This window comes from Patiria miniata, unplaced genomic scaffold (genome assembly GCF_015706575.1).
Source record: "Patiria miniata isolate m_02_andy unplaced genomic scaffold, ASM1570657v1 HiC_scaffold_13, whole genome shotgun sequence".
NCBI classification, from domain to species: domain Eukaryota; kingdom Metazoa; phylum Echinodermata; class Asteroidea; order Valvatida; family Asterinidae; genus Patiria; species Patiria miniata.
The window spans coordinates 10810865-10832932 of record NW_024037051.1 but is presented as its reverse complement, the minus strand read 5'-3'; the positions used below and the strand labels follow the sequence as shown (position 1 = coordinate 10832932).

The 22068-nt window shown below is 40.0% G+C and overlaps 1 protein-coding gene across 1 annotated transcript in view; it reads left to right on the top strand.

Annotated features, from left to right (window-relative positions):
* LOC119721569 (protein O-mannosyl-transferase TMTC2-like) overlaps positions 1 to 22068 on the top strand; it is a 61951-nt gene that overhangs the window by 36837 nt on the left and 3046 nt on the right. Inside the window, exons 3-9 of the mRNA XM_038191648.1 lie at positions 3427 to 4438; positions 17902 to 18016; positions 18485 to 18570; positions 19669 to 19853; positions 20703 to 20781; positions 21013 to 21134; positions 21914 to 21995. Coding sequence (XP_038047576.1) covers positions 3427 to 4438; positions 17902 to 18016; positions 18485 to 18570; positions 19669 to 19853; positions 20703 to 20781; positions 21013 to 21134; positions 21914 to 21995 — 1681 coding nt within the window. The remainder of the gene's footprint in view (positions 1 to 3426; positions 4439 to 17901; positions 18017 to 18484; positions 18571 to 19668; positions 19854 to 20702; positions 20782 to 21012; positions 21135 to 21913; positions 21996 to 22068) is intronic.

Sequence of the window (22068 nt, the reverse complement as noted above, 5' to 3'; positions counted from 1 at the left end):
CACTGAAATTGAATGACATGTTGTTTTGGCACAAATTACAAACAAACCCCGGGCTTCTTCTACCAGGGTATGTGGTTTCACTCGACAAAAATCGAAAAGATTCAGTTGTTCAAAGGCTTAGATTTTTGACATTGAGCTCTCTACTTAAAACTGTATGTGTTGAGAGGACCGCAGTCACCGAATTCGATCCCACCTCAGAGGGTCAGTGCTCTTAAGAACACAATTCCTGGAGAGAAAAAAAAGTAATTTAATTTGTGGCACAAAACCCTCCTTAATAATACTCCCCACAGGGCTTTTGGAATAATCCATCAATTGAAAACTAAGGAGGAGGAATAGAAATTGGAAGGCCCACAACGGGAACATTCAATTGAGCGCTTTATTATATTTATAACGGAGTCTGCTGATCAGACGAGAAAGACCTTTTGCTTGTTGGCGTCCTGCAGGGCTGAGGGCAAAACACCTGCATGCGTGAAATGGACTAGATTTCTCTTTATTCGGCCAGAAACCAGCAAGTCATTCCATGGAAAAGTAGGTTTCTGGTATATCAGGTTGACTTGAGTTTTACTCCCCAGAAAAGGCAAAAGAAATGAGAAATGAAATTGAATTTAATTTTACATATTTTGTACATTCAAGAATTACATGTACATGTACATACAGACATAGAGCTACCTGCACGTGTACTCCGGGACATGTTTAAATTAGGCCTGGGCGAGTAGTGGATTTTCCTACTCGATTACTTGCAGAGAATTTACTTGCGAGTAGTCGAGCACTCGTGAGTAGTTTACTAAATTCCCATAAAAACGGGAAAAAATGGCTTAAACATTACTAAGAAGGAAGTTACTACGAATAAACAGCGTGGAAGATACGCCACATTCTTCAGCACTGAGATATCTGTACTGTGCATATTTTTGGCTCATTTGACTTGAAAACGTATTGGTTGAGAGTTCTAGTGGAATTAATCCCAAGGAAACAGATGGGGGTAGTGATTCCTTAATATTGCGGGGACGTATTAATACAACAGACAAGTTTGGCGCAGAAATGCAAAGTGGTTACTGTTTTCTACATGTATATCAGCACTTGTAAAACAAAATTGCTACTCGTGAGTACCTACTTCTACTCGCGCCAGGACGAGTACTCGATTTGGTGAAAAACCTAGAGTAGAACAATGAGTATAGCAAACACTACTCAGTACGAGTACTCGAGTACTCAGGTTACTCACCCAGCTCTAGAGTGTATGGATGCATTGTGAAATTTCCATTTTAATCATACTCATAGTAAAAACCTTATCGGATAGCTTTGTGTAATGAGCACTTTTCCCTTTCCTATTATTTGTATTAAACATTGTTATGAATTGGAGTTTAGCAGAGCTTTTTAATCTCTAAAAGAAAAAGTGCAGATTTTAACAAATGCTGGTGTTTCTTAAAGATATATAGTCCATCATTTGTAATTTGTGCATTTTGTTCGTTGGAAGCAACAAAAGTGTTCAAAATCTAATGAAGGATACTGAACAACTAACCTGATGAAGTTTCAGCTCAGCTTCAGCTGTATATTCCGAGAAAAACAGCATTCTAGGATCTCAATTTCAAATCAAAAGTTGCTGAATCATGTTTTGAATTGTTTTGAATTGCAGCTTTACGTGATGTCGCGCACTGATCCGACGAATTATAGCAACCGCGCGCGCCTGTGCGTCGTGCCAATGCTTGCGCGCACTGCGCCAAAAAACAAAACAAACTACTAATTTAAATTTTCCTACGGTGCATCGTTGGAAAGGCCTTCTTTCGTTGATTACTTCAAAATGATAGCTTGCCAGAAAGATTAATTTCACAGGGAGTTTAGTCCACTTACTATCTTTCAACCAAGTATGTTTTTCAACAATAATACGCCAGTTACTTTTACGGATGGCTGCAAATGATGGACTATAGCTTTAAGTCATCACGAAGTTAAAGACAAAGCTATTTCTAATTTTAAAAATAAGTTATACATGTACTTTTCTACTTTATTGAACATGGTATAGATAGGTGCATGGGAACACACCTTTTTTTCCCCAGTGATTATGAACATCTGTGGAGTGATGTCCAACAATTTAATGTTGGAAAAAACCACACAGCTGTGGTCTGGTTTGATTTTTTGGGGGTAACAAACCTGTATGTTCCCAGCCCTTTGGGCCTTGGGGAAACTTGTCCAATTAGCAAAGTTGGGCAAAATAATTTGGCTTCTGCTGGGAGAGCAATGGGGGTTAAATGCTGTTGTGGGCCTCGGCCTCTCTACAGATGTGGTAATAATGAACTTTTTAGGTCGGGGGTATTGCCTTCAGACCGGTGTAGACTGCATTGAAGAATTTCATGGCCTCTTTTCATTCCTGTGCTTAAAAAGGAATCTTTGTTAAATAAACAACATTTGATTTTGCTCTAATTTTCAAAAATTGATGGATTTGGGGGCTCGTATTTCATAGCAAAGACTGTTAGGCTACACTGACCTGTTGAAAGTTTTGTGTTCGTACATGTACCGATGCTGGAAAAAAAAACAAGAAAAAAATCTTGTTCTTGTAGTCTGGTTCCCTGACCGCCAATTTATAGACGTCGTGAAATTGTAAGGTCAGGGAACCAGACTAGCTGGCTTGTACCCATTCACAGATGTGTAACCGATTGCAAACAAAATGTGAACTAACTCAATTTTGTAAATTGGGGGCAGTATTTAAAAAAGGTCAGGTTTTTTCCAACAATGATCAGCCGACCGTTGTTGGAAATTGATACGCAATTTCCACCTTTCTTGAAAATGTCAGCACACCAGGTACCACGATTTTACAGGATGCCTTAGGCTGTCATGCACTAACGGTCTAATAAGGTATTTCATAAAAATTTGGTAGTTTTGTTTTTTGATGTTTGCAAATGTTGTATGTTGCCTTTAAAGATGTTTTGTTAGTGCAGTTTTAAAGTTTTGACTGCGAAGTTTTTGTATTAATAGTTATTTATTTTTGAACTCAAGACAAATTGGAAAATTGGACCACATGAAATTTAGTTAATTACTGTACTAGTCTCACATTATTTGCAGCCTGACAATATTTTTTTCTTTGCAGGGTGGGCTGAATACTGCTCCACTATAAGAAATGATAATGTAGGGACCAGAAAACAGTCGACTTGCAGCATTCAGTGTTTTGTTCCTGTGAGAAAGCAACCAAAAATGAAATTCTTTTTGAGAAGGTTGTAGATGCGTCCTCTCCCCCCCCCCCCCCCAAATAAAAAAGTTTGAAGAGCATGGACAGTACATCTTTAACTACAGCATAAACATTTGTAAGCTCTTTAATAGTGTATTTCAGAAGAGCGTCCCCCTAGATCTTGGCATATTTGTTAATACTCTAAGCAGTACAAATAATGCAGATGTTTTAATCTCCTTTTTTTTTCTTTTTTTTTTCTTGGTCAATTTTAGGATTGCCGGCATCTGATGGAGGGCATCCTATCCCAAGCAGTCGGCATAGCCATCCTGCTAGCATTCCGTCTGCATTTTATGGGCAACAAGCCACCCCACTTCGCCCCTTCTGACAACCCAGCGGCCAGCAACGAGAACTTCCAGACAAGACTCTTAACATTCCTCCATCTTCCAGTTTTAAACCTCTGGCTCTTGCTCTGCCCTTACCATCTAAGCTTTGATTGGTCCATGGAAGCAGTGCCCCTGATCGAGTCGCCGGCCGACATCCGAAACTTGTTCACTTTAATATTTTACGGCAGTTTGGCTGCGTTTGCATGGTACTGCTTCCAAGAATTGGAAGACTTATACCACGAACAAGAATCGCTTGACCAAATGAAGTTCAGGACTTCAGATTTTTCAGACTGCTTAGGTAACGGCAGAGCAAACGGAATAGGTAACGGGCACAGTATATCGCGGAACGGAACGAGCGAAAAGAAAAACGGACATGCCGGAAATGGGCACGCGTACATTCCAAGTCCGAGTTTTAACAATAGTAACGGTAATGGCGTCAGACACAATGGCGTCAGACATGAGACCTTGTATTCGCTTCGAAAGCGACAGGGCAACAGCCAGCGGAAAAGTCACCATCACCCACGGACTGTCTCATCAGCAAACAGACCTAATACCGCAGTCCCACCGAGTTTTAATGAGAGGACGCAAATTCTAAACGTGGTCATCGTCAGCATGGTGCTTATGATTCTTCCGTTCCTCCCGGCCACCAACCTCTTCTTCTACGTCGGGTTCGTGATCGCCGAGCGGGTCCTGTACATTCCAAGCATGGGCTTCTGCCTCCTGGTTGCCGAAGCGATCCACCAGCTATGGAGGCGGAGCCCAGGGAGGCAAAAGACGGTTGTCGTGGTGACCGCCGCCACCCTCGTGGTACTGTTTAGCGCGAGGACGTGGCTGAGGAACTTTGACTGGCAGTCGGAGGAGGCCCTCTATAGATCAGGAATTGATGTCAACCCTCCAAAAGGTAGTAAATTGAATTCCAGATTTCATCTCAAAAAGAAATTTGGTTGCCTTCTCCATAGTTTCCATAATTTTTAAACTTACAGATATGTGCGGTCTTCTCTTTTCTTGTAGTACTCATAGCTTTTTCACTGAGTTCCACTTTTTGTCTTTCCCTCTGATTAGGGAACTTAATAAACTTTTTGACAGCATTTCATGCCTGGATGTATAGCATCTTTCCACATGTGATGTGCTGATATCATACAGATACGCGCACATGTACCGGTATACACGCACAGTTTATGTAAATGTATGTGACCATATCTCACAACTGAAAGCTTTGATTTCACACTCTGTAAAAAGATCCAGACCTGGTTTCGTTTTTGTTGCGCTCTACTTCATGTATAACAGAACCTCTCTCTACAATGTATTTCACGGAGATTGCAAGCAGAAAATAATATGAAAATATACAAAACATACATGTAACTGAAGGCCGGTTCATACAATGCGCGCTTCACGCGAATGTGAAGCAAATTTGACATCAGAAACATTTGCTGCGAAATTCGCCAGAGTTTCAAAAGTGTTCAACTTTTATATATTTGCTTTCATGAGGGGTATTAACCAGCCTTGAAGATGCAGAATTTTTGCAACATTATTACATCTGTGAATGCACAAGTTTGTTTCACTGAGAATGAAAATGACATGTTCATACATGTACATGTATGCTGTGAGATTAGCACAATGTTTTCAGGAAAAAAATAAGCACAACTTTTCTGCTTAAGCCCGGCGCACACCTTCCCGATTTTACCGGTTTCCCGGATCACCATATCCCGGTACGTTTTTTCCACCGTTGCAGTTACACCACAACGTTACCCGCACACATGCCCGATTCCGTCCACAAATCGGTCACATGATAATTGCAGGCATGCAACTTTTCCTCGGATCAGCTGATTTCCTCTTTTTTTACTTCCCATGTGTGCCATTGAAAATAGAAAAACCCTGTACAAAGTCTGGGAAAAATGTGAATTTCCTCTTTTTTTGTGATTATCCAGTTGCATGCCTGTAATTGTGAATCTGATTGGTAAACATAAATATCTACGGTCAGATCAGTCCGAATTTTCAGCGCACACTTTTGTACGATGGTAAAATCAGAAAGGTGTGCGCCGGGCTTTACAGTTCAACAACAGTGCCTTGGAATTGCCTCAAGAATCTATGCTTGAGTGAACCAGGTTTGAAAGGGTTTTATAAGACAGTTACATGCTCTCCCCTGTTGTGTAGTGTACTGCATGCACTGGAGCCCAAAAAGTAGGTTAGACAGCTTATCTGTGAAAGCTTGTCTGTGGCAAGACAGCATAGCAGGGATTATCTGTTGAATAAACAGTACCACTTACACCGCGTTCCCACTTGATTTGGAAAAAGGTGGATCAAGATCCGGCATTTTGGTGTGATCGTTATCTTACCGCAACGAAACCGCAAGTCGCGTTCCCACTTATGCTTGATCCACCTTTTCGTACGGAAATGTTGGGTCCGAAAAGTCACTGAGTTCGGAATTACGCGCGCTCTGTGGGAGTGCCATTGTTGCATGGTTGCATGCTAGGCCAGGATGGGTCAGTTTTCAAACAGCACTATCAGAATTCACATACAAAAATTACGCGAATTCACCAACATAAATCACGGATCCGTAGAGGATCCGTGCGTGCATAAATTAAAAGGTAAAATCCAACAGAGCCGCTCACGTGTGACATCACGGCAGAAACCAATGCATCGATAAGGGATTCCCTGGTTCTGAAGCTTCTCATTGGTTAGAAACGGTCACATGATGTACTACGACATCATTTTCCAATTTTCTATAATCAATACTTCAGATTTGTCACCTCCGTACGTACCGCGTTATTGGCACTATTCTCATCGCATACTCGTAAGCTTTTCAATGATCCTGTGCCAAAGTCTTTTGGTGAGTGCGGACTCAGAGTCATTTATGGATGGAAAAATAAGTAAAATTTCAGGAATGAAAAAGGTTTAGTAATGGACGAACACGCAACAAAAATAAGGCCTATATAGTGCAGTTTTAGGATACCACGTGCGCTTTTGCATGCGCGGTGCTAGCCCGTAGTTCAGCGGTTGTTTATTGTGCATGTTGTAAACGCTGGAAATGTTCACATGAGCTACACGCCTGAAAACGTGTTTCTTCGTTCATGAGACCGCAACATTTTCGCGCCACTCGTGCACCGGGCGGATGTTAACAGGTCAAATTGCCGGATCAGATCCACCTTTTGCGTTCCCATCTGATCGTGATCCGGCAATTGCCGGATCTGATCCACCAATTGGGGGATCTGTATCCTGGTCCAGAGGTGGATCAGAAAAGGTGGATCTGATCCTGATCCACCTTATAACGGTTAGCGTTCCCACTACACACAATTGCCGGATCTGATCCACCAATTGGGGGATCGGATCCGGCAATTTGGCAAAAGGTGGATCAGATCCCCCAATTGGTGGATCAAGTGGGAACGGGGTCTTAGTGCCAGACAGTAGACTTGCCAGACAGGACTTGATCTCTTAATTATCTGCTTAGACCAATGTGGTTGAGCTGCTGAGCATGGGAATTTGCTTAACAAATGCTTTTACATACACTGTACTAGTATACAAAAAATGCAGGCAAAATCTCCTGTAAATGTTTCAAGTACATATACGGTACATGGTATATATTTTACATGTATGCCTAGGACTATTAAAGTTTCATGAAATTGGGCCCTTGGGTACGTTCTGTAATCTTGTTAAGTAGCCCCTCCCTACTTGTAAGGTTTTTTAGTACACATGTCACTTACAATCATGTTTTTTTTTGTAGAATATGCATCATGTGCCCTGTACATGCATACAGTGGAATTCAATTGCTATTTTGGAAAGCATACATCATGTTTGAATGGAAAGCTTTGCACAGTATACATGTGCATGTACATGTACTTGTACATACGTGTAAGCATGTACACGGACATGAGTGTAGTACATGTACATGTTCATTTTATTTTAATAAATCGTCTGAAAAAGCAACATGACAAGTTGGGGGAACAACGCTTACAGAGTTTGAAATGATGAATTGGCGTACTGAATGTGCACAAGTTCGAACATGTGCAGCTGCCGGTACTCCCAATGACAGCAACATACCCGAGGCAGTTGCAGTCGCGTGTTTTGCATTTTTACTGTTTAGAGCATAACGAATGCAATCCATACCGAATGCAAGTATATATGCATTGTACTTGCGAGTCACTAAAAGCAAAACAATGTGTGCCACATACATGTACATGTATATTTGAAATGTATCCATTACATAAAAATGTACATTTATAAGGTACATCGATAGGCCTGCTGTGTGTGTTCATGCAATGAATAACATAATAATATGAATATTGATGTTAAAGGGAAAGAACAACATTTGCTTTTGCTGCACTTTTCAGAAATAAATCGATTTGGAGGATTAGTCTGTTAAAGCAAATATTGTTTAAAATGACTTGTTTCACGTTTTGGGCTTGTAGATGCTGGAAAAACCAAGAAAACCATTCATGTTCTTGTAGTCTGGTTCCCTGACCCCATTTAAGATGAAATGGAGAATTTATAGACTTTGGGGAATTGTAAGGTCAGAGAATCAGTCTAGCAGGCTTGTACCCTTTCACAGTTGTGTAATCAATTGCAAAGAAAATGCAGAATAACTAATTATGAAAAAAAGGGAGCAGTTTTTGAAAAAAAGCCAGTTTTCTCCAACGCTGGTTGGCCGACCAGCGTTGGAAAAATACCATTTTTCTTGAAAATGTCAGCACACCAGGAGCCATGATTTTACAGGATGCTTTAGACTGTCACTCCCTAACAATCCAGTATGGTATTTTGTGATAATTTGATCATTTCGTTTTGTGATGTTTGCAAATGTTGTATCTTCCCTTTAAACAAAAATCTTAAAGCAACTTTCAGACTATAAAAGATATGAAAATGACATGTACGTATACATTGTACGTAAATAATAAAAGAGCAATTACAACACAGTGTAAATCATACCTACATGTAAACAAATGTAAATTAATTGTATCAGTAAATTCCTATAAAGTGGAAACATAAAACCTACTTTCCCACTTGTCGTGACGATTGATGGGGCCCATGAAGGATTCACAACTCTAGCACACAAATATGTTTGAAATGATTACCTCCATCAAGCCTTTAATCACAACCAATCACTTCAGACAAGTGCATCTGAAAAAATGTATAAAATCTAAGCCCACCAACAATGTTTGTTGATACTGATAGCCCGGCGCCTGCAATTTTTATTTTTTTTTTAAGATATTCTTCTTCCATCTGTTGCAATTTATGTCTTCAGCATGGGTGAAATCTGAAGCCGAAAATATGCACACCGTATGTCCTCCGGCTCTTATGACAAATTATCATTTAGTTGCATATTTGTACAGGAGGATAATGTCCATCCTCTTGAAGGACTGTATATTTTCATAAAGTGGTATCACTCAGTGCACGGACAGGTCGCACAGGGTCAAAGGTCAACAGTAAGGGCTGCTGTAAACCTGGATACTAGAGAATAATGGCCAGATTTGTGTCACTGTAACATGTTTGACCCATTTGGCACCATAAGAGTCAGAAACTACAAGAGTATCTGAAAAGCATTTTCAATAAACCTTCTGATTTTTGACACACATGGAAAAATTGTAGGAATTTTAAAATTGATCTCCATCTCCATTGGCCCTACCATACCGGTACATGTTTTGAAAGATGCATACACTGTACATGTACTTGTAGTTCAGGTAAAAGACTTTAAAAAAAAAAAGTTTATACACGTACCTGTATACAGCTGTAGACCTTTACATGTGCATTTCAATTTGTACAACATTTCTACAGCAAAACAAATGTCACAGAATCGGCATTTACGATAGTCCATCATTTGTAATTTGTGCATTTTGTTCGTTTGAAGCAACAAAAGTGTTCACAATCTACTGAAGGATACTGAACAACTAACCTGATGAAGTTTCAGCTCAGCTTCAGCTGTATATTCCGAGAAAAACAGCATTCTAGGATCTCAATTTCAAATCAAAAGTTGCTAAATCATGTTTTGAATTGATTTGAATTGCAGCTTTACGCGATGTCGCGCACTGATCCGACGAATTATAGCAACCGCGCTCGCATGTGCGTCGTGCCAATGCTTGCGTGCGCTGCGTCAAATAACAAAACGAACTACTAATTTAAATTTTCCTACGGTGCTTCTTAAGATGCACCGTTGGAAATGCCTTCTTTCGTTGATTTCTCCAAAATGAGAGCTTGCCAGAAAGAATAATTTAACAGGGAGTTTCGTCCCCTTACTATCTTTCAACCAGTATGTTTTTCAACAATAATTACGCCAGTTACTTTTTTGGATAGCTGCAAATGATGGACTCCGGCTTTAAGGAAATGCTTTGGGCATCATTTACCGTATATTACATAATATTGTACGCATTGAAAAATATGGGTTACTATAAAAGGAACACACCATGTACCGGTACACTTCCTTTGATATTTTTGTTGTTGAGATATCGGTACTTGTCAGAGTTTTTAATTGTTGCATTCGATTCAATATGAGGCAGCATGAAGTTCATTTGAACAACTTTACTTCTTCTTTTTTTATTAAAGTGTACATGCATGTAGATTAAATGGAAATTTTGCCCAATTGTACTTTCTAAGAGATATAAAGACAAAATGCTCAAATACTCAAATACATTCCTGTAACAGAAAAGGATAATGAAAATACACAAATATAATTTAAACAAAAGACACCTCTTTACTCAAACTACATTTAAACTTAGTCTGAATCGTTTTAAGCGTTCATAAAAACATCCTTTCATTTAACTTTTAAGCTACTGGTAGGCATATGTTTTGTATTTCCCTTATTCAGGATATCAACATCAACATCAACTTGCATCTTTTGGTTTAACGCAGATTTGAGAAACCAAAAAAGTCTACAAAATATGACAGTCAGCTTTGTTGAAACAAATTGGAATGCTAGTTGCCCTGGTTTGAACAAAGGTGAAGTTGACAGAGATGATGAATTGTTTGTTATGTCAACCAACAAGGCCATTTTGATAAGGAATAATACGATAGTGCATAGAAAGGCTCTAAAGTCAATAATGATATCTGCCAGTTTGAATCCCTTGAATGCAAATACAATTTGTAATTCTAGAGACCAGATACAAGCTTTTGCAGACAAACCATTTTCATTTATTTATAACAATTCTTAACTGCTGTGATGTGGGTCATGGTTGTTTTGGGGCTATGTGGCATGGGATTTCATGATGGTTACCCATTTTCCAAGTGACCATTGGTGACGCAGAATATGAGAATGTTGTGATGTACATGAAACTTTTGAAAAAGTACCTTTTTTTATTTTTTATTAAAACTTCAAAATATAAATTCTCATTGCACGAGTCTTAAAAATGCTTCTTATCAAGTAATTTCGTTTTAGTGACTAGTCTTGCTCTCAAGACCTTCATCGCAGACGTTGTTGAACCAGTTCAGGTCGGAGGATGTGATAACATGCCCTGGCTGTTTTTATACACAGACACGGCTGACGGGTTAAGATGTCAAGATTGCCTCGACTCCCTCGCCTCCGGGTGACGTCTAAACATGCTAATCCCTCGTGCCTTTTGTACGTGTACACACATGAAGTCTGTGGAGGCGGACCGTGTGTTGATCTTGAATTGGTCATTGTGCACGGTCTATTGTTGTACAATTTACGCTTCAGTGCACACCCCAGAGTATCGTACAAATATGTTGAAATGACTCTTGCGAATCAGTAAAGTATTTGTGGTGTATATGATATCAGAAGTTGGCTGGAAAATTTTGCCTTTTGTGAATTCGGCAAAAATATTCCCGGCGCGAAGTTGTTAATTGTAATCGATTCCATAATGTATTCGATACTGTAATGGAGTATGTTTCTCCAGTAGGTATGGATTCTCTTGGACATGTATTCGATATTTGTTACTACAGTACCGGGTACCATTATCAGATAGCACTGTAGATCTCGTCCTGTAAATTGCGCCCTCTGTTGATGGAATATTTTTGAAGTACAAAAGTGGACATACATGTAATGCATGCGTAACAAACACCAGATAGTAACGCCTTGGACTAAGACTATGGAGTGACTAGCCCTGTAGTCAGTTAGATTTTTACCTGAAATTCAGGCCCAGAAATTCAAATTAAATAAATTAAGTAAATTTGAGTCTGGCTGGTTTATGCATTCGTCTGTTTAATGTCGGTCACAATTCACAAGGTTACTGTTAATGCAAAAATTGTAGATGTAGACATGTGTTTGTAACGGTCTAGGACTACGTGCATTACAACAATTAACCTGCATGTGAACTCGGTGTGAAATCCCAGTAAATATCGCTCGTCCATTCATCAGTTTAATTGGTCTAGTGCCTCAATGGCATTGTAATCCGACCAACAATACGATATTAATTCAGTCTGAATGCTGTTTGCATGGGCGGTTTCCCACCAGCGGCTACGGTCCAAAAAGTTTTCCTTTGTACTTTTTTATTTTTTGCTGATCCCGACAGAGAAACCATTGAGGTTTTATGAGCTTCAAACTCATTGAGGTTTTGTTGCTGACTGTGAATAGAGGATGCCACAGATCAAGGATCATCGGAGGACAGTTATGTAATATTCATGCTGTCATTGCAATTAATTCATTGAAAATTAGAGATGGCCAGTTTTGATTTGTGACCTTGTCAGACCAGACCGAGGTGTTTGACCTCATCCAGGGTTGCCAACTTTGAGTAAGAGCTGAGAGAGTGAGAATTTGGTGATGGAGCTTGATCAGAAGTTGTCATTCTAATGCAAGCTCTAAGCACGAAGCCTTAACAGCGTGGGTTCGGGGCCCATTTGTGGTGCGATCTGAGGCAATTTCTGACCACTTTAACCCATTTTTTTTTAGCAAAGGATCATCATTTTAACATCATTGCCTCGTCCAAGCTTAGGGATGTACTGGTATTCTTGGTTCAAGGCTTGCTGGTATAACACCTGCCGGGCCATCATCCATGGTGTCAAGACTAGTGTAGCTTCAAAAAGAGTCCTAATCCACAAGGCCAAATAAAAAAGTCTCCGGTTTCTGGTATGCGCGCGCGTCGCCGTAGCCATGCGCGTCGGCAAAATGAAAAAGGTTTTTTTTCAATGAAAGATGTCTCAAAACCGCCAAACTCACTGGTTTGACTGGAATCCTGCTGCTGCACAATTTTAACGTTTTTTAGATTGGGTTATGGTCGAGAATAAGCTTTATGTGGCCTCTCTGGACCCCCATATATTTGCACTAAGTTTAGTCGGGCACCATTTGCAGTCATCAGCCGACATTTGAAGCAAAAAAATCAGGTTCAAAAAAAAAAAAAGCTGTGTCGCCGCACCACTTTTTGGGCAAGCTCCATACCAGAAACCAGAGACTTTTTTGGGGGGGCCCAACTAGTACTTAAACATGGAGAGCCAGGGGAGGGGGTGACAGGGCAAAATGTATACATGCATACATACATTGGTTCACATGCGTGTGGCAAGGAGATACAAAACTTATTTTTTATGTGAGCACACATGGAAATCAATGATGCCTTCACAGAGCATGGCGACACTGTCTCAATTTTGCTCAAGTCCCTACATGTATGTCTTGCAATGGCAGGAATTCTATTAGCACCGGTACCGTGTACAGTCCACTACTGTAGTGGTTGATTTGTGACGTACATGTAGCTTATGTCTGTGCACATGCACTACCCCCCCCCCCCCCCCCCCCCCCCCCCCCCCCCCCCCCGGTAAGAAGAAACGCCTGTAAATCTCCTAGTCCTTGCTCCCTGCTTTACGATGCACGTGGCTATTGGTAACCAGCGATGGAACCGTGCCCCATGGTCCAAAGAATCAACCAGAGTACAAAGTCCAACCACCCTTTGGTCGAGCAAAGTTAGTCAAACTATGGTCATCAACTGTATTTCGCGCCCAAATATGACAATCAACGTACATGTAAATTACTTGCTTGAAGTTGAACAACATTTCACCTGTGACTGATTGAGTCAGCTGTGAAAGTTCATGAATTGAAACAGCGCCTGATCCTCGACATGCAAGAATTGGTGTTTCGCAATACCTAAAGTATTCACCATCTGTAGTCTACACCAGAGTGACTCGAACCCATGACCCCCTGTTTGATGCTGTAGCACACATGCGCTGCTCATCCATTGACTTTGCAGAGCTGTACCCAAATGGCCCATTCAAAATTGATGGATTGAAGCGGACACATCCAATTTGCACTGTCAGCTCTAGCGCGCTTGCTGATTTCAATAACATTATGAAAATGGTTATGACTGCATGAATGAGAATGAATGTGATTTGTCACAACAGCTACATGTACATATGTACCGGTACATGTACACATGATAGCGGACGACTAATGCATGGCCCTAACCATCCAAGAAAGTTTAGTTTTAGTGCGTGAATAATGGCCCTCTGTGAGCGCAAATTTGTATCCTTGTGGAGACATTTTCACAATAGGGAACAAAAGATTGTATAGGTCTCCACAGGACAATTTCTATAGATGAATACGTCTCCACAAGAATTTCACGAAATAGATATATGGATTTTACTCAAAAACTAGGAATTTCCAAGGTGGGTTGATTTGTCGCAAATGGAAGAGTTTTAGAAAAGGGATATTAAGTCCAAATTTCAGCCCAGGAAATTAATTCTGGTTAAAATAAGAGCATTTTGAAACTTCAATTTCAAACTCGAAAACTTTACTACACGAGAACAAAGAAATGTCTCCACAGGAATACAAATTCCAGAATGTGTGTGTGTGTGTGTTAATAACGGTATACTGGTATGATATTTGCTATAGGAACCAGTTTTGGCTTTTTCGATTTCCATTTATTTCATCAATCTATTAAATTCAACAGGGCTGAGCTGCTGTTTATGCGAATCAACAGGCAGCTGGCATGTGCCTTAATATAAATGACATCACAACAACAGCGCCCTCAGTTTTGGAACTTTTCCAATGGTGGTCTTTACAGAAATGTAACCAAAAAGGAATGTCTCGCGGTTTTCATGCATTTTAGAGGAATGGATGTTTGCACAAACTATGTTCCAGCGTTAAAGTCATACATTTGTACATGTATGATGACTCATTCCTACATGTTAGACAGTTTTACCCATTCCTATTAGTCGAGAGCCTGACATGTGGGTGGTTTAAACCGGTCGGTTTTAAACACAATTCCTGCATTCTGCACCACATCGCACAGTACACGCCGTGCGCGCATCAATTTCCATAAGGATATTTTAATTGCTACCCCATAGACACGGCTAGAGGGTGTTTTGAACAAAATTGTTGAAATTAAAATCGTTGGATTTTTTTTAGTTTTGACTTGTTTTGACTTTTTGACTAAAAAGTATTTTTGAATGGGAATAAATACTGGTACAGTGTGTATGTGTGCATGACCGGTATTAAGTAAGTACAACATAAACTGGCCAGGGCCCTTGTCATAGATAATGCCATCTAGACCCCTAGCCAGTTCTAAATGTACTCGTTTCAAACTGGCTACAAACACATATGTGACCTGCCATAGCATAATGAGAAATAACCCCCACCTTTGACTCTTCAAGTTATATACATCATGTTAAAGCTAAAATTTTTGGATTTCCAATGATACCAAATTTATTTTTGTAGCTAAATTTATTCCAAAGATATGCCGCAGGAACTTCAACAGTGTCCCGCCAATCTTCGCCAACGTCTTTTCGAGGAAAACGGCTTTGAAAAAAAAGATACGCATTGCGCCGCCAACGGCAGTGATAAACGTTCTTCAGTTTTTTACTTTTGGGGGTACATTTTCCTTAACAAAAATGCAAAGTGTGAATCTTGGATACCTTGACTACTCAAAATACAAAACAACCAATATCAATTTTGACATGATTTTTCTGCTATACCGGTATCTGACTTCAGGCATCTATTACTCAAAACAAGGTTTTGGGGGACATTCCTCAGTTTGCCACAGTAGGTCACATTCCCTTAATGGCAACAATTGTTCTAGCATACAATGTTGAATTACTTAGATTGTTTGCACTGCAGCCATGTTTGAGGTTTGTGCTTTTGTTCAGCAGGGATATGCATGAGTAGACCTCTTGTGCTTTCATTGTTAATGAATTAACATAACAATACACAGCTCAAAGATGGCAGCTGAATGCAAACTTAGATCTATTGTCAAACTTAAAAACGGGAATGAAAGAGAGTACTTTTGGGTGATATTTGAAGGGAATAGATACAACATTTGCTTTTGCTGTAATTTTCAGAAATGGATTGCTTTGGGGTCAGTATTTTATAGCAAAAATGTTCATAGATGCTGGAAAAACCAAGAAAACAATGATTTACCCTGTAATCTGGTTCCCTGACCCCACTTACGATGAAACAGAACAATTTACAGACGTCGGGAAATTGTAAGGTCAGGGAACCAGTCTAGCTGGATTGCACCCGTTCACGGATGTTTAACCAATTGCAAACAAAATGTGGACTGAATAAATTTGGTAAATTGGGGGCAGTAGTTGAAAAAAGTCAGGTTTTTCCAACGCTGGTCGGCCGACCAGCGTTGGAGATTGATACAACAATACCACTTTCCTTGAAAATGACAGCACACCTGGTGCCATGATTTTACAGGATGCTTTAGACTGTCATTCTATAACAGTCCAGTAAGGTATTTCATAATAATTTGATAGTTTTGCTTTTCGATGTTTGCAAATGTTGTATATTCCCTTTAAGTCTTTCTTTGCAAATCCAACAAAATCATTTATTTCACAGGTAAAATCACATGCACATGTAGAAACCCTTATTTCCTCACATGCAATTTATCTACCCATTGCAACTTTGTGAAAGTTGTTTACATGTAATGTATTTTCCCCCAAGGCCCTTATGTACAGTACAACTTTCAAGTGTTTCACAATTGTTGCAGTATTTTCATAAAATTCTAAAAAAAAAAAAAAAAAAAGTTCTAAAGTTACGGCAAGAAATACTGATAGACTGAATGGACTGAACAGTTTCTCAAGTAGTTTCAGCTTATTGTTATAGAAAAGAAAGAGGCAATTTGAGGTTGAAAAGAAAAATCCTTCAAACGCAATATTCAAAGGAAACTGTTAATGGGAAAATGGCCGTTTGTTGGAAGTAGAGGAGTTTGGTGAAAAGCTTTTACCTTGCAAAGCTTAAGCAACATCGACCCTGTAAATATTGCAGGTACATGTACTTTATTACTGAATAAAAATGTTGATGAAGGCCATAATTTGGAACACGAGTGAACACTTGACATACTTGTGTGTGCCACATATGGTGGAAAATGCATTTTTTCAAAAAATGGCATTTTAAGTAGTGCTTTGTGCAGTTTTGTATATTGATGGCAAAGTTTGAATGAATAGTGTTATTTGTAATGTGCTCTGGTGTTGGAATATTCTCCTGTCTTTTTGAAATTCTTCTGTACATGTACATAATTATATGCCTGAATTACAAAAGAATTAATTACAATATATGAATTCTTTTAACAATCAGTAATTACAACATGTGGAAGAGACTTTTTTTGCAACTACAGGTACATGTACATGTACATGTAACTCTTCCTCAGATGAACAGAATTCAGAAAAGGCCGACGTTTTGATTCTAGAAACTATACAAAGATAAAGACTTTGCTACCCTAGGATCAGAATGTCACATGCTCTAAACATCTAAAAATTCTAAATCATCAGTCAGTTTGAAGCAAATTGACTTGCAGTAATTGTTTAATATTTTATTCATAAATACCTGTACCTATGCGAGATAACCACTTACGAGGTGTTTGCGCAGTAACCACCAGAACCAGAACCTACTCCTAATGGTCGAGAGCCCGTCACATGGGTGGTTTTAAACAGTTGATAAAACACCAACTGGTTTCAAACATTTTATTCCTGCACCACTGCGTTCTGCGCCACATTGCACGCACAGTACGCACCGCGTGTGGGCCAATCTCCATAAAAGGAGATTTTTAGCACTACGCGCCCGAGGCACATATCGGTACCATAAAAATGGTAAGAGGGATGTTTCACAAAACATGAGGTAAACTTGTTGAACAAACTTGTTTGAAAATCGTGAATTGTTTTGACTTTTTGACCGAAAGATAAACATGTGCTTGGTCGGTATTAAACAATTACGTTTAAAACCGGCTAGGGCCGGGTCGCTGATAATGGTCCTCGCCTTCAGCTCAGGCCATTATCAATGTCCAGGCCCCTAGCCAAGAATATATTTATTCCCTTAATATTATATGTACCTTAAGCAACACCCCTTCCCCCCCCCCCCCCACTCAACAGACAACACAACAAGCAAACAAAAATGAAAAGCCAGATAAGATGGAGGAGGTAAACATGGATGCATGCAGATCTCATATTTTTTTATAATTTCATTCATTCTTTTCATTTTTTCTCTCTTTTTTTCTCTTCTAGCATGGGGGAATCTGGCCAACATTCTCAAATCGCAGGGCAAGACCGCAGAAGCTGAAGAAGCTTATAAAAATGCACTCAGTTACCGTGGCAACATGGCTGATGTCCATTATAACTTGTAAGACTTGTTTATTTTTTACATTTTTCAGACCACTTTAGTTGTTGCTGTTAGTGTCTATCCCCCTCCCCTGCTTCCCCCACCTGCTTCTCCCCCCCCCCCCCCAATCGGCTTCCTCCCCCCCCCCCCTTTCCACTTTTTGAAAAACATGATATTGATTTTCTTGCAATGCAAAAGTTTTTCGTTTTACGGTGAAATGAGATGTCAAGCGAAAAATTCTGCCCATGTGTATTTATGCAATAATCACGTCAAATTAATCAAGGCCTGACAATAATTTGGACCTATTGGGGCACAGAGGCACAAAAGCAACTCGAAATAAATTGAAAATTCGCAAAGAGAATAAAAAATGAATTTGTTGAGCGAGCCAGAACTTCTGTAGCCGTTGTTCAAAATGTTAACACTCATTCCTATTCCGCCTCAAAAAAAAATCATGAAAACTATTGTCAATTTTTCGTTTCTTTTTTCCAGAGGAATATTACTGCAGGAAAGCAAGCGTTATGAGGAGGCCATTGCTAGCTATCAGCTGGCCATCCAGTGCAGGCCAAGACTATCAAGTAAGTCTGTTTTGTTACGGACTTGGTGAACAAGTACCCCCTCAATGGTTAAAGAGAGAGAGAAAGTGTGGCGCAAGACAGACCTGTTAACACATCATTGTAGGTTTCCGAGGCTTTGGGCTCTGTGCCAGAAATGAATAGAATCAATCCTAAAGCTGGAAGGAGAATCATTTCTCCACCTATTTTGAGGAACTGATTCTTTGTTTTCGTCCATTCAAATTCTTTAAGAGTTGTTACAAACAGTGCCAACAATTCTGAAGATGAACCAATTGGGGCGATTCACAATGCAGAGCGCCACCAATAGTTTGCCTCGGAGAGTTCATTTTTCCCAGTGCATTGTGGGAGGTGGTCGACAACTTCGCAGCGCAAGACATTTGAAATTGTTCGTTTTTTCTGGTCAGTAGTTTTGTAAGCGTATGATTCGAGTATATGTTTGCCCTTTTCTTTTCTTTGTATCAATATGGTGATTTTTGGTAAGGCCGCAGAACGCTATGCCCAAATCTATAACAAATTACCGGTAGCTCAAGTGTCTACTGACACTCATTCAAATGGGCCATATTTTGTCGACTGTAAACTTGAAAAGTTGACTCTCCATGGCAAACTCTTGGTGGCGCACTGCATTGTAACACAGCTTGTAAGATGTTGCCATTCTTAGAAGAATCTGATTTCCCGACAGAACCTTTCTTTGCACAGGACCTTCTGATTCATTGGCTCAAAATGGCGTAAAGACAACTGGTGGACATACATGTACAAGGCTGAGCTTTAACATTGTAGCACATTGTTTTAATGACATGTACATTGTACATCCTGTTAAGCAGTTCATAGTTCCATACTCAAAGAGTTAAATTAAAGAAGTTAACTTCTTTTTTAATGAACTCATAAATATAGAAATTTAATACTATAGTTCATTGGTAGATTTTTGTGACTTTTCCAGATTGTGAAGTGAATACTTTCAAACAATTCTTAAGAGAATCAAAACTCTTAGAAGGAAATGGAAGCGATTCCAGACAATACAGGAGTTGTTCAAGCTTAACTGTTAACAAAGCACATTGTCCATAATTCAGCAAGCTTCTTATTTTGTTTCCTGTTTATTTGTAGTGGCTCATCTCAATCTGGGTATCGTGCTGAACACCCTGGGCCGGCAGGACGAAGCAGAGAAGGTGTATCGTCATGCAGCTACGCTGGACGACGCCGGCCTGAAAGACCCCAAGAATCAAATGACTGGGGTGATATCGGCGCTCTTCAACCTGGGCAGACTGCTGCAGGATCAGGGCAGATATGAGGTAGGCATGAACACATCTGGTGTGTATATGCATTCAATAGTGGACTTTGTTTAACAATAGGGGACAATAGTGTCCATGGTGGATGAAGGTCCACAGTTTGAAAACATGCACTCTTCCACCTGGGCCAGCTGGCTGCTAAAGGAACAGGGTAAATACGAGGTAGGCAAGAGGCATGTGTTTCATGCATCATCGTCATCATGCATTCACTTGTGGAACTTTTACCAGTAAAGGACCTTTAACAATAGAGGACCTTTAACAGTAGGGGCGAAATGCAAGTTAGGCGCACGCTCTTCAACCACGAAGAGCTCAACGTGTGGCTTCAGCGCCATGAATCATAATGGACGTAAAACGTCTGTGAGTGACAACACCCAAGATGATGATGAGGGGCCCTCTGGTTTCATATTATTTCTAGTAACCCCCAGCCCCTCCCCATCCACCGCCACCTCCCACTGTAAACTGTGTCAAATTGTCACAAGCCAGGCATACACAATGGTTAAAGATAAGGTATTTAAAAATAAAAATTGACAACCATAATTACATATAAGACCTTTGGGAGATATTTTAGCGTCAATAGTTACATTGTATACTTTTGGGAAACGTGGAATTAGAGGCAACTTTTAATGTTGCAAATAGGCTAGATCGATTGCTCGTGGTCCAATTAGTAAAAAGTACAAAAAATTTGCGGGGTAGGATAAGGTAAAATTGGGGTATAGGGGTCATTAAAGTTGGAAAAAAATTGTGCGCAAGTCTATATGAATGTCTCCCTGGTGACCGACTATCGGTAATTATTATTATCAAAAGTATTTTTAATCAATTTATTATCACAATATTACATTTGGTTGTGTACAGGAAGCCTTAAAGATCTTCACCGAAGCCATTGAGAGACGACCATACCACTACGCACCACAGAGCCTCTACAACATGCTAGGTAGGTATGCACATAACTCAAGGTATTGTTTCCTTTTTTGAATAAGTTTTTGCTCTAAAAGCCGAAAGGGTTTGAAATGGAATTGAATGAAACCTCAATAAGCAAGCCATTAATGCATTTTCTGGTGCACAGGTTTCATGGGTACAGCACTGGGTTTACATGTTCATGTAATGGATGCATATGTGTCACACTTTTTGAAACCAGTTTTATTTGGGTTGGTTTGTTGAACAGGTGAAACATACTTCAAGCTTGGAAGGATTGAGAGTGCCGAGAGGTGGTTCAAGAAATCCTTGGAGGCAAAACCCGAACACATACCTGCACACCTTACATATGCCCATATGCTGGCCAAAACGGTAGGTACTCTCAGTTAGCTGTGGTTTCACAACAAAGAATGGAAATCATAGGAAATTGACTCAACTCAGTGAAACACAGCCCAGCCCCGTCTAGTCTAGTCTAGTCCAGCCAAACCCAACCCACCTCAACCCATCCCATCCTTACTTAACCCAGTGCAACCCAACCAATTCTACCACACCCAACCCAGTCCAGCCTGGGCAAGCCAAACCCAACCCACCCCAACCCAACCCATCCCTACTTATCCCAATGCAACCCAACCAATTCTACCACACCCAACCCAGTCCAGCCAATGCAACCCAACCAATTCTACCCAACCCAACCCAGTCCAGCCTGGGCAAGCCAAACCCAACCCACCCCAACCCAACCCATCCCTACTTATCCCAATGCAACCCAACCAATTCTACCACACCCAACCCAGTCCAGCCAATGCAACCCAACCAATTCTACCCAACCCAACCCAGTCCAATGTTACTTAACCCAGCCAAACCCATCCAAGGCCTGGTCCATGGTTTCATCTAAACCCAACTTTATGTCAGTGGTGTTTCTTAAGTATTGTATTGTCCCCTCATGTAACCTTTAGTTGCTTGACCTTTTTTTATTTCATTTTGCATTTTTTATGTGAGTGTTATGCTAAAACTTCGGTATTTTTGTTGCAATGTTGAAGAAGAAAACTAAAAATATCTTCTAAATAGAGGTGTTGGAACCAAATGGGGCGTATGTAAGCGATGAAGTTTTAATTCTTTAATTAAGAAACTTACTTGTTTCTGGAAATTCACAGAACCGGATTTCAGAAGCAGAGACATTGTTGAAAAAGGCAATAGAGTTGGAACCAGCTAAACACAATGTCTATCAATACCATGGTGAGTACCAGGGATATTTTAAATAAGTCCTTCTTTTGATGGAAGTGCTTTATTTCATAACATTTGACAACAA